General features: G+C 43.9%; 1 protein-coding gene across 2 annotated transcripts; it reads left to right on the plus strand.

The window, feature by feature from the left end:
* Nucleotide 1: 1 nt before the first annotated feature.
* Znf146 (zinc finger protein 146) lies at nt 2–8,548 on the plus strand. Of its 2 annotated transcripts, none has more exons than XM_052167087.1 (2): nt 2–118; nt 5,705–8,548. In XM_052167087.1, exon 2 carries the CDS (start codon nt 6,449–6,451, stop codon nt 7,325–7,327), a length of 879 nt encoding a protein of 292 aa, XP_052023047.1. In that variant the 5' UTR covers nt 2–118; nt 5,705–6,448; the 3' UTR covers nt 7,328–8,548. The 2 variants fall into 2 exon arrangements, with proteins under 2 accessions (XP_052023047.1, XP_052023053.1); XM_052167093.1 differs by having other exon boundaries at nt 3–111.
* The last annotated feature ends 3,001 nt before the right edge of the window (nt 8,549–11,549 follow it).

Genomic DNA, 11,549 nt, shown 5'->3' on the forward strand with positions numbered 1-11,549 from the left:
CTTCTGGGGGTGCTCGCTCACTCCCTGAGTGCGCAGACGCAGGGGCTGCGAGTGGACATTTTGGTCTTTGTCCACGGGTCAGCACGGCCGTCGGGTCCACGTGGCGCCAAAGTAGGAGGTGGGATCCGGGCGTCCTGGGTCGGTGGGGCCGGGGAGGTTGGAGGGCAGTGTTTCCGATCTTTGATGGTGTAGCGCGGGGGTCGGGGGCTGGGCTGAAGAGCACCGGGCCTTGGTGAGAGGCGGAGGTGGGGGCCGCTAAGGAACGCTTGAGCGTTTGAGACCAAAATTGACTGCAAAGTTTGACCCACTATTTAGAATTATTGAGTGAATGTGAAGCTGGGTGTAGGATTGTGGGTGGCTATGCTTCATGAGGCAGTGTAGAGATGAAGTATCACATCTATGCGGTAGATCCGGTGTCGAAAGTGCTGATAATTAATAACGGGGCCATCTTCTCGAAGAGCATCCGTTTTATTTGAACACTTGAAAGGTGGAACGAAGCTAAAGGGTAAATAATTTTAAAACTGTATTTATTGATGGTGAGTTTTATATGCAAATGGATTTTGTGATATGTGCAGTAAGCCTTAATAAACCTGTTTAGATTTTAAAAGACATCTTTGTACTAAAACGCGGTTGTTTATGAATGGAGGTAGAAAACAGATCACTCTGACATGCTTAATTAAAAAAACATTAGGTTTGGAATTGTTTGTCTCGGAAGTGCCAGCCTTAGACTCCATTTCTGATTTTTGAAGTACTTTAATAGAGCTTTTAGGCAAATTTGGCTTTCATTTTGAAGAGCGTCATTTCACTGAAAACCCAGGTTTAAGAAGTCTAATTTATATTTAGGTTAGGCACAGTTCCTCACTTAAAATAATTTTATTTACATTTATTTGTGTGGGCATGCTTGCCACAACGCACATATGAGGTCTTTGGAATTGGTTCTGTCCTCCATTGTGTGGGTTTAGGGTCCGAATTCAGGTTGTCAGCCTTGTAAGCAAAGCGCCTTTGCCCCATCCCCCATCTCGCTGGTCCATGGTTCTCTCTCTCTCTCTCTTTTTTTTTTTTTGAAGAAAACTTAGTAATTGCTGTGCTAGATCATAGATGTCATAACTCCTTCATGAGTACAGCTCTGTGGATTGTGTAGCATATGTAAAAAACTACTTCTCCCTGCTGTCGCAGTCATTAAAGACATCGGCAGCGTTGGCTCTCTTTTAGTGGTAAAAGTTAAACAATCTAGTACCTAATTAAGATTTGCAAGTCAGTAGCCTTCAAATTTATGAAGAGCTGCCACGGAGTTGATAAATTAAAAAAAACAAACCAAAAAACGAAACTAAAGTAGTATTTTAAATAGCACTGAAGCTGTACACACACACACAAGTGCACCTTTAATCTCAACACTTGGGAGGGAGAGGCATTTGGATCCTGGAGTTTCAGAACACCTGTAACTACACAGAGAAATCCTGTCTTGAGAAAAAAACAAAAACAAAAAACAAAAAAAACCCCCAAGAAATCCCCCAAAGAAAAGCAGCTGGAATGCGAGGGGTTGCTTTTGCAGTTTTTTGGTGGTGCTGTGCATTGACTCTTCACTGAGCTGCCTCCCTAGCCCACAGTTCAGGTAATGAATGCTACAAATGTATCTAAGTTTGAGTGAAACAATACAGGCACAAGTTTGCTTGTGACAGCACTGGTTACAGTTCATGCTCATCCATTAGAGGACGGTTCATTGACCTGTGGTAACAAACATATCCAGTAAAACACACAGTTGTGCAAAAGAATGAGGAGGGAGCTTTATATAGACACTGAAAGCACTCAGACTTATTAGAACAAGGTTCAGAATAGAGACTTGTCAGGAATAAGGTAGCTATCTTTGTATTTCTGTTGGGGAAAAAGCCTCCAAATAAATACTCTTTTCAAAATAACTGTTACTGTGGGATGGGGATACAAGAACAGATAGGCGGAAGGCATGTAACTCCATTTTCTTTATAACTTAAAAACATACAAGAGTAGTATATGTAGTTTGGGTACTAGCAATGTCTTGAAACTGTCAAAACCCTCTCCTAGTGGCACAGGCTAGACAAGACCACGCCTCCTAATTCTTCCCCTGTAGTTCTGCCAGCAGGGGACTAGTTATTCAAATACATGAGCCCCTGGAGCTATTCCCATTCCTCCAACTGCAGGATGCTTTAGTCAGCCAGGCTGACTGTGTTTTGTACTATTCTGTTACACTTAGCTACCGAGTGTGGATTCAGCCAACTTAACATATTTTCACTTGCACTAATTTATTTATTATTTTGAGATCAGCTGACAGTCATCTTGGTTACCCTGTATAGCTTCACTGTACAGACAGATTGGTCTTGAACGTGTAGCAGTCCTTCCACCTCTGCCTCCTGGGTGCTTAGATTACAGGTCTGTGCCACCATGCTCAGTAGTGTATAGTGTTTGCCCTGTTTCCTGTGCTGTCTTCCTAAAAGGAAGGATAACTTGTTCACTTTGTCAGCTGGCGTAGGTATAGAGGCAGAGCGCCACAGTCACCTGCAGCAGCCTGCACAGTTCCTTAATGGTTTAGGCACCAGGACTCAGGTGGCTCCGACTTAGAAAACATTCTGCGATTTTTGAGATTGTATTTTAATTATATTTCTCCCTTCCCTTTCCTCGATTTATCTGCACGTGTGCTCTCTTGAATGACAGACACATCATGCATGTGGCACTCAGGACAACTTGAAGGAGCTGGTTTTCTTTCCTCTATGTTGGTAGAAAAAAATTAAACTCAGTATTTCAGTATTCACCTCTATTTGATTATCTTGCTTGCCCCAAAGTTGGAGTTTATTAAAAATTTTAGGGACAAGATATTTTTTTAGCACAGGCTGGCTTTGAACTGCCTATGTAGTAGCTGGAACTGATCTGCCTCTACCTCCAGAACTGTAGAATTACAGGTGTGTGCCACCATAACCGATTTCCGTGGTGCTAGGGATTGAATCCCTGGCTTATTGTGTGCTAGGCAAACAGTCTTCCAGCTGAGGCGCACATCCTCACCCTCCAGAAACTTTAACACAGACTTAAAATCATAAGGGTTAGGAGGACTGAGGGCACCCAGGAGAGAAGGCGCATCCCAGAGCATGTGTGTGGACTTGTCAAAGAAGAGTGACACTAGAATTTCTAAGGAACTTCCCAGGGTGCCTTAAGGTTGGCTTATTGTTATTAGTATGGAAAATACCCAGGGGCTGGATAGCTGGTTCATTTCAGTAAAGCACCTGCCTGCCGCGGTCGGCACTAATGCAGGCCTGCTGGCATACTCAGCCTGCTCCTGCCTCAGCCATGAACAGCTAGGATGAGAGGCTTAGCTTTTTTCTCTTTCTTTCTTTCTTTTCTTCATATAAATTTTAGGATTGATTTGTCTAATTCTGAGGAAGGGAAAATGCCCCCCTAAAATTTTCTATTGTGATTGTATTAAGTTTATAAAGTAATTTAGAGGAAAACAGCATCTTTATAATGGTCAGCACTCCTGCCCGTGAGTTTGTGCTTTGTTCAGGGCCTTTGGAGTCTTGAGTGCTTACATTAAAGAAACCCAGGCATTTTGAGTGCGAGGTGTATAGGTGGGTGCCCGGGTGCCCGGGTGCCCGGTGCCCCGTGTGAGGGTCAGAAGGCAGCTCTGTAAGATCAGGCCTCTCCTTACCTGTGTATGTGGGTTCTGGATTCTGACCTTAGAGCGTCAGGTTTGCACAGTGGGCCAGCCCAGCAGCCCTCAAGGGTTTTCCTAGAGGTTTTACTCGATCACCATTGTTACTGTTATTCCTTCTGAGTGCTACAGGGAATGTAGGGATAGTTATTAGAATATATGAGGCTTTTTAGTTTTTTATTAACGTTTTTCTTAGCATAGATTACTGTGTTGTTTATATTAAATAATATTGAGATGGGGACACCCTGGTGTTTATTTGGAATTTAATATAAATATTGCTGCTGCTGTTGCTGCTGGCTGGGACTGACGACAGAGCTGCAAGATACAGGCAGTGTGGATTTCTTGTCCAGTGTGGATTGTGATCTGTGCTGTAGTTAACTTTTCTATTGCCATGAAGAGACATGACCAAGGCAACTCATTAAAGAAAGCATTTAGTTGGAGGCTTGCTTACAGTTTCAGAGGGTGAGTCCACGGCCGTCATGGTGGGGAGTGTGCCCACAGGCAGGTCTGGTGCTGGAAAGGTAGCTCAGAGAGTCTGTCTTATCCACACGATGTAGGCAGAGAGAGTAAGAGCAAGACTGGGCTTACTTGATGAAGCACATTAAATGTGCTACCAAGAAGATGTGGGTATCAGACAAGCGGGCTCGTACCACAGAATACCAAAAAGCCTGAAGTCACTCAAGGAGCTAAAGATAGAAGAAAAGATAGAGTAGAAGTAGAACGTTCAAAACTCAAAAGGCTCCAGTGTGGTGGCACATAGGAAGTGTGTGTGTGTGTGTGTGTGTGTGTGTGTGTGTGTGTGTGTGAGAGAGAGAGAGAGAGAGAGGGAGAGGGAGAGGGAGAGGGAGAGAGAAGGATTTAGACTTCCAGGTCAGTAGGCTACATGACACTGTTTCCAAAAAATGCAGCCGCGGTGAGGACTAGAGCCGAGCAGTGGCGCTCGCCGTTAACCCAGCACTTGGGCACAGAGGTGGGCGGGGTTCAAGACCAGCCTGCTCTACAGAGCTCCAGAAAGCAGCGGCGCAGAGAAACTGTGTGTGTATGTGTGTGTGTGTGTACATAATATACGTAAAAGCACTTGCCACTAAGCTTATGAACATGAGTTAAGTGTATATACAAACATATATGTTTATATACACATGTTTATGTATATATGTATTAATTCCCGTATATATTCCTCATATGTGTGTATAGTGTGTGTGTGTATGTATATATATATATGATGAGTGTATACATGTATTTGATTGTAATTCTTTTCTTCCTCAAGCTTTCCATTTCCTCTCCCCCACCCCCTTTCAAATTCACGGTTTATTTCGTATGTATGCATGCGCCTGGTTTATTGAGTGTTACCGGTATGCACACCGTCTCAGGGATGACTAATTGGAATCGGATAACCGCTGAGAGGGCTTACCTCTGGGGAAGCCTGCTCTTTCTCTTCTCAGCGTTCCATAGTTGCTGTAGTTCTCTGTTTGGGTGTGGGGCCTGATGAGATGTCTCCCTTTGACGCTGTCCATTGGTGTTGGACCTGCCTAGGTCCTGATGGGGCAGCCCTGTTGTTATCAAAGGCAAAGCCTCCCTGTCAGTTCTAAGACAATCTGCTCTGGCTCTTACTGTCTGTCCACCCCTATAAGTGTAGTTGGGTTTGGGCTGGTGTAGTAAGGTGGCAGTGGTAGGGATTCCTCTTACATCTGTAACCTCACTAGCCCCCGGCGGTTGGCTAGGTCTGCAGGGCCAGACATCGTTTCCCTCCTGTTGAGCATGCCTTTAGTACAGCCAGCTGTTGGTCACCACCCTGATCTGAGGGCTGCTGTTGCACCCAAAGAGAGCTCGCCATGTGGCTGTTGTCAGGGTTCATGGGGGTCCCACTTGCTGCTTCCCTCTCCTGGGAACTTGCCCTCACGTTCTGGTGCTGTGAAAGCTAGCCCTCAGGTAACGGGGATGTTTATGGAATATGAACTGTTCCGGTATCTGTAGGGTGCTTGCCATATGTCAGCCACGTTCCTTTAAATGGTTCTTTGTGATCTGTTGTAGAAGCAGTCGAGGAAGGACACGCACACAGAGCAACACTGACACCTGGGAGGTCAGTTGACTCCACCAAGGAGAGGGGACGCAAGAATCGAATACTCTTCTGTGCTCACAGACTTCACTTCTTTTTACAGAACAGACTTCGATTTTTAAAAGGCAAAACATTTTCAAAGCTGAAACTTTTGAGCTTGAAACATAATTTAGATTTAAAGAGGAAGTTGTATGGGAACGAATCCTCTGCTTTGTACAGTTTGGAAGTCCTCTACCATAGTATACTTCTAGTAAGAATGTCTTATAAGTAGAGTATAGTGTGGAAATGCCTGCAGTTTGTTAGTGGAGAGCACAGAGCAGAGGAAAGCCTCTGCCTTCCAGAAGGTGGGAAGCACTCACTTAAGTGTCCTGAGTCCCTGAACAGAGAAGTCATGCTGAGAGGAAGCCCTGTGTCTCACAGCAATATTGAAAAGCCTTCAGCCAGATGACAGCTCTCTCTGCACTGCTGGAGAAAAACAGTGAACTTTACAAGAACAACATTGACTATTAGGAAAACTTACTCTGGGAAGAAAGGTTTGTTCTGATAAAGTTCTCTTCACCTTTCTCCCTTGCTCTGCCTCTGAATGAGCAGGCAGACACAGACAGAAGCTGTAGAACTGTGAGAAATGTGGAAACATCCTCAGTCAGGAGCAAGCCCTCATTCATCCAAACTTTCCTGTTGGAGAGAAACGCTGTGAACGTGCTACAGCTTCTATTCAGATGTCACACCTCAGTCAGCAGAGAATTGTAAGCGGGGGAAGCCCCTTTGCCTGCAAGGTGTGTGGAAAACTCTTTAGCCACAAATCGAATCTTACAGAGCACGAGCATTTTCATAATAGAGAAAAGCCCTTTGAATGCAACGAGTGCGGGAAAGCCTTCAGCCAGAAGCAGTACGTCATTAAGCATCAGAACACTCACACCGGAGAGAAGCTCTTCGAGTGCAATGATTGCGGAAAATCCTTCAGCCAGAAGGAAAACTTGCTCACCCATCAGAAAATTCACACTGGAGAGAAACCTTTTGAGTGCAAAGATTGTGGAAAAGCTTTCATTCAGAAGTCAAACCTTATCAGACATCAGAGAACTCACACAGGAGAGAAGCCCTTCATATGTAAGGAGTGTGGGAAAACCTTTAGCGGCAAATCAAATCTTACTGAGCATGAGAAAATTCATATTGGTGAGAAACCCTTTAAGTGTAACGAATGTGGAACAGCTTTTGGCCAGAAAAAGTACCTGATAAAGCATCAAAACATTCACACTGGAGAGAAGCCTTATGAATGCAATGAATGTGGGAAAGCCTTCTCTCAGCGAACATCACTTATTGTGCATGTGAGAATTCATTCAGGCGATAAGCCTTATGAATGCAATGTGTGTGGGAAAGCCTTCTCTCAGAGTTCATCTCTAACCGTGCATGTTAGGAGCCATACCGGTGAGAAACCCTACGGGTGCAATGAGTGTGGGAAGGCCTTTTCTCAGTTCTCAACCCTGGCCCTGCATCTGAGAATCCACACAGGTAAAAAGCCTTATCAGTGTAGTGAGTGCGGGAAGGCTTTCAGCCAGAAGTCCCATCACATCAGACACCAGAAAATCCATACTCATTAAACGCTCTGAATATCTTCAATACAGGGAAGTGTTTGTTTGGAATTTACACCTCATAGTGCATCATTTGGTCATTCTCTAGGCTAAGCACCATAAATCAACCAAACATTTATCATGTCGTGAATACCGGAGAATTCATACTGAAGGGAAAGAAGGGATTAAAAGCCTGCACTCAGTGAATGCAACAGAAAAGAAGGGCAGTGCTGAACTGAACACAGTCGTCTCCGGTCGAGAGCGGCAACTAGGCCTGTTCTGATGGCTGTTAGCATCGATCTGCAGGTCTAGTCAGTGAAGACAGCAATTACAGAATGATAACTGTCCATTTGCCAGGATTTAGAACATGAAAACAATTGCTTCAGCCGAACACCAAGACTATGTTTGGAGGTAAATTGTTCTCTGAGAAGGAAACCCATACACCACAAACTGTAAACGATAGTAAAAGTAAAATATATGTATATTGAAAGCAGAAATATGGAAATGCTATACATTATACAAGGTTGACTTTGGGAGTGGGAAAACATTCCTTGTAACATTTGAAAATACTTAGAAATTTTCATGAGTATTTATGCTCCAGAGGGGAGGCACCAGGAAATTTACCATGACTTAATGTAGAATAGCCGAATACTAGAAATGAACTGCCTTTTAGGAATGGGATGAGACAAATTTTGGTGTATTATTATGCAGACATCTAACATGCAGACGATGAGGTGTGTGCATAACTGAAGGGGCTCTGGAAGTGATGTGGGGACTCAGTTCACAGTACAGCTCAGTACAGTGACTTTCAAGTTAACATTTTCTTCTCAAACTCAGTGTACTGTGCTATAAAAACACGTGTATGTAAATTCAAGTTGCATCAGAGGGATGCAGACCAGCTCCTGAGAGAGAGGAGGGGAGCAGGGGGAGGGGGAGGGGGCTTCAGCATTGCCATAAGCGTTCATTCTCTTAAAGACTGCAAGCAAATATATGGAGATTCTGGCTAATTTTAGTTGTGTTATATGGATATCATGTCTTATTTTTTTGTACTTTTCTGTATTTTTCAAAACAAGAATGGAGGTAATGGTGGGAACTCTGCACCTGTAGAGATGTTATAGTTGACTAATTCCCAATCAGATACTGAGCTTTTATAGAGATATTTCTAAAACTTCATCATAACAATGAGTGGATGGACTTGGCACTCTATGTAATGAAATTATCTATTTTATTAAAATTTAAAGTTGCAGCATATTCTTAAAGCCTTCAACTTTATTCTACTATGTTGCATATGTTCTTCTTACATTTCTAATAGTTTGCAAGATCACTTAAGCGTGGGAACTTTAAAGAACTTAACATTTGGTTGCATGGGGCTCAGCGGACACGCAGTACTTCATTCTTCCCCGATTTTACAAACGCTGTCTCTTTTCCCAAGGCAGACCTTCCTTGAAGAGTTTTTAAGTTAATATTTCATTACAGTGTAATTTGGTAAAGAATATTACATTGTGTGTGTGTGTGTGTGTGTGTGTGTGTGTGTACACAGATGTGTGTGTTATAGAAGCCAGAACACAACCTCATGTGGTGTTGCTTGGGCTTTGTCCACATCTCACTGCCTGGAACTCCCAGGCCTCTCTCTGTTACAGGCTATGGGTCTGCTGTGGGATAACCAGGATCCTCTGGTCTAGGAAGGCACAGGTCCGGCTGAGATGACAGACAGAACAAACCACACACACACACAGGTGGTTTGAATTTGAATGTATTTTGGAGCTCTAAGGCAAGGATTTTTATACAGGAAGAGTTGGTATTACCATTTCAAAAGATGTAGCCAGTGAGGCAGGCACAATTATCATAGCCATTTGGTACAAGGAAATGCAAAATCAATCAGGTACAAAGTTTCTCAAGTAACAGATACAGAAGATCAATTTACAGATGCCATCAAACTTCCTGATTAGAATACAGAGTCACTCATAGTTTACAGTAAACCTTCAAAGAGTTTCAAGTTTCTTATACCGGTGTCTTTAACAAGTTCTTGTGAGAAATCCTTATCGAACATTTAGCCTTCTACCTTGAAAAACAAAACTTCCTGACTTAATCAATGCTTTCAGTACCACAGTGCCAGAGCCATCCTCATACACATACGCACAGCCATAAAAACCTGCGTGTGGTTGGAAGGTTGTAATTATGTAAACAACTATGAGGCAAAGCATTGCAATTCTTAAAAGGGAGTTTGGCGGTTAGGGAATCAACTTCAAAGACCAGATTATCAGCCAGCCATAGGAATCCCCTTAGGAAGTCAGGGCAAACAGCTACTTGAGAACTACAGGCCCATCTTAAATAGCTAAAAAATAAGAAAATATAGCAAATTGCCAGGTGAGATTTCTACTTCTAAATTTACAGAGTTCCGTTATTCCCGAGACATTTCTTTTTTTTGCCTCTGTATTTTTACAGACTTCATTGGGCCACCACAACATCTCTCTGCTTCCTCAGCAATGCTGGGACAGGCATAGCAACAGACCCAGTCCCTCCACTCCCCAGCCCCTCCCCTTCCCCAGACCCTCCACTCCCCAGACCCTCCCCACTTACAAGGCAAGTGCTTTATTGACAGCTAGCTCCCAGCTCTTGGAGCTTTTTACATTTTTTGGTGGGTGTGGGTGTGGTGGGTATCAAGTGAGGGCGGGGTCTTGTGGACTTCAGTTCTCCACCTCTACCTCCACGGGAGTATAGGACTATGGAAGAATCACCTGGACCAGTGCACGTGAGGTCAGGGGTGGGGGTGGATCTGACCTTGTGGTCAGAGGACAACTTGGACAGACCAGTTTTATTCCTCCATGTGAGATCCTAGGGATCCAACTCAAGCCATCAAGCTTGGTGGCAAATGCCTTTACCTACTAAGCTACCTCGCCTGTCCAGTTTCTAAATAAGATTATCAACAAAACTAAGAATCCAAAAGAAATCATTTCCCAGGTAAAAATTTTGAGGTTCTCTTCCGAGGTTAAGTTAAAACTAAAGGCTGGGAAGAAATCTTGGGCAAGTGTATTTGCAGAAAAGGTGCTCCACGTTGTGTGTGGCGGTAGCCAGTTTCGGGTGGGCAGCTAAGAAGCAGGTATCTCTAGTGTTAATGTGGCAGGAAATTTATAGTTTGCAGAGATGCTTAGAAACCAAGAGGACAAAATGTGTGGTCATATCTGTATGATTACACTGTTGAAAAGCTGGAAAAGGTGCGTTCAAGGCCAGCCTGGTCTACATAGCAAGTGCTAGGATAACCAGTGCTACTTAGGTAGACTCAAAGACAAGAAAAGGAGGAGAGTGCTCAGAGTCCTCTATGTCTGGTGATAAACCATTTGTGCTCTTGTTCATCTCCGCTGCCTCAATCCAAAGGCTTGGTTAAATTTTTATGTAAATCTTAAGCAGTGCTTGGCTGTATATTAAATGGTAAATGTTTGCTGCTCTTCATAGAGCAAACTCGAGATGGGAAGTAGGCTCAGGTCTAGCTAAGAGCTCTTGGAGGGGACACAAACCAGGCTACACACACTGTAATGAAGGATGAACTTTAAAAGTCTCCAGGAAGGCCCAGAAGGTCTGAGCTGCTCATCCCGCCACACCTTGGGAAGAGTGAAACGCTTCGTGTCAGCTGAGTCCCGTGCAACCTCCTGTGCCCTGTCTGGTGTCTACACCCAAGCTGCATATGTCCACACATAGACACACATAAGTTTCAAAAATAAAAATTAATAAAGATGAGAGAAATACTTTCCCAGGAGCCTAGAGGTGACCCAGATTGGACGTGAGTGTCTGGCTAAGATCATGTCCATGATCTACTGGACATGAATCAGGTAGGCAGCGAGGGAACAGAGGGTTGGGATCGAGTCTGGAGGATGCATGTGCACCGCACCTCCTGCGTGACATGGATTATGAAAGGTGACCCTACATTGGCCGCTGAATTTGCATGGCTGTTTCTTTTGGCAGACACAATTTAACATTTGTTGAAATTTACTTTCCTAGGTACACATGTATTTTATGTATATGTTTATGTAGAGATGTGCATGTATATGCGAGTGCCCAGAGAGTTGGGAAGATGTGGAGCTGGAGACTGGGGCAGCTGGGAACGGTCCGCATGAGCGTTGGCACTTGACGGCTTAGTTTTCTCTTCAGCTTTCCCCCAAGTTAAAAAAAAAAACAACCAAAAAGCACATTTACCATTCGTGTGCATATGTATGGACACATGGCATGTCATCGCACTTGTAGAGAGTAGAGGACA

The sequence above is a fragment of the Apodemus sylvaticus genome, chromosome 1 (genome assembly GCF_947179515.1).
Source record: "Apodemus sylvaticus chromosome 1, mApoSyl1.1, whole genome shotgun sequence".
NCBI classification, from domain to species: Eukaryota; Metazoa; Chordata; class Mammalia; order Rodentia; family Muridae; genus Apodemus; species Apodemus sylvaticus.